Source organism: Pleuronectes platessa, chromosome 11, assembly GCF_947347685.1.
Source record: "Pleuronectes platessa chromosome 11, fPlePla1.1, whole genome shotgun sequence".
Lineage (NCBI taxonomy): Eukaryota > Metazoa > Chordata > Actinopteri > Pleuronectiformes > Pleuronectidae > Pleuronectes > Pleuronectes platessa.
Window position 1 is genome coordinate 5001310 of NC_070636.1, and position 1756 is coordinate 5003065.

General features: G+C 48.1%; 1 protein-coding gene across 1 annotated transcript in view; it reads left to right on the forward strand.

Moving 5' to 3' along the window:
* The first annotated feature begins 286 nt into the window (after nucleotides 1-286).
* The window catches only part of tmem229b (transmembrane protein 229B), a 12002-nt gene continuing 10532 nt past the window's right edge, over nucleotides 287-1756 (forward strand). Inside the window, exon 1 of the mRNA XM_053434794.1 lies at nucleotides 287-796. Within this exon, the coding sequence (XP_053290769.1) occupies nucleotides 287-796 (510 nt within the window). The remainder of the gene's footprint in view (nucleotides 797-1756) is intronic.

The window sequence follows — 1756 nt, forward strand, 5'->3', positions numbered from 1 at the left end:
GTTGATATTTAATTTGAACAAACTTCATTAATTCTTATAATTAAATTCAATAATAACCATTGAGTTATTTTTTTAGTTGATCCAACAACCCTTTTCAGGAACTGATCAAATGCCAATTAAATACAAATTAAATATCCTATAATCTATGACCGTATTGTCCTTGTACATCCATTGATTACATATATGGGCTCATAAATATCGCTCTCTTACACATTTCTTTGTTTCTCTTCTTCCCCCTCAGACGTGCGTCTCATTACCACCGTCAGGAAGGTGAAGAGGAGGAAGGATGGAGATCATGGAATCCCCGGAGGCCCCCGTGCCCCTGACGGCTCTGTCCCGCTGGTACCTCTACGCCATCCACGGCTACTTCTGTGAGGTCATGTTCACCGCCGCCTGGGAGTTTGTGGTGAACTGCAACTGGAAGTTCCCCGGCGTGACCAGCGTGTGGGCGCTCTTCATCTACGGCACCTGCATCCTCATCGTGGAGCGCATGTACCTGAAGCTGCGCGGCCGCTGCCCCGTGCTGCTGCGCTGCATCATCTACACCCTGTGGACCTACCTGTGGGAGTTCGGCACTGGGCTGCTGCTGCGCCAGTTCAACGCCTGCCCCTGGGACTACTCCCAGTTCCGCTACAACTTCATGGGGCTGATCACGGCCGAGTACGCCGTGCCCTGGTTCTGCGCCTCCTTCATCGTGGAGCGCCTGGTCATCCGCAATACGCTGCGGCTGCGTTACCACGATGGGCCCAAGGACGGCTGGTCGGACCAGGGGGCGGACGCAGGGGGCGGAGGAGGAGCAGGAGGAGCTCTGGGAGCTGGGAGGAGGAGCAGAGGGATGGGAGATAGCTCTAACGGTTACCTCAAAGTGGACTAAACAGAAGGAAGGACACAGTCTCTCCTGTCCTCCTCAGCCACAGGGACAAGCAGTCCTCCTCACTAACTCTCTGGGGACAACACAAACAGCTGTGTAGAGTTCAGAGGTGTGTCAGACCAGCCAAAAAAACAAAGAAACCTGTAACTGGGGCTCAAAACGCCCAAATCACTCACTACTGTCAACAGAGGCACAATAACATCCAGGTCTTCACCTACCAGGACAACTTTCTCGTTTTCTGTCTGTCCCATAGACTTCAAACAGCTGTGGACTCAAAATTGTGGACTCAAGATTTGTGTTATCGTTGTGAGTCGGAACAAGACCAACATGTACTCGTGTTTCAGGTGCACATCAGTCAATCTGAAAGCAGAAAGAAAAGTAGCTGCGGTGATATAACACAACCTTTTTAAAAAATGTACACACTGTTCTTTAGTATTAATCAAAGTACTGTAGTAATGTAGCTGCAAGAAGCTCTCAGAGAACACGAAGTCCGCCCTGAAGCAATGAATGTTTTCTGCAGATAGAGAATACCCACAATGCCTGGATGAAAATGCATGAAAAAAACTTGTCTTCCAATATAATATAATACATTTCTACTGATTCAGCGGTTACCTCAATGCACGGCAGCTTCTCTGCATCTTGCAAATCCAACACGGTCCATTCACTAGGACAGCAGGTACACCTTCCTGTTGATGAGTCAGGACCATCGGGATTAATCACCAAACCTCTGGCTTCTGATTCACCTTTTCACAAAGCTCTTTTTTATTGAGTCACTGTCTGCGTCTGATTCATCCACAGTGATGTTGTCTCAGATCTGCTTCATTTCTCAACTCAACCGTTCATTCCTTTGAAATCAGATAATTTACCTGTTGGACATGTTTGTTT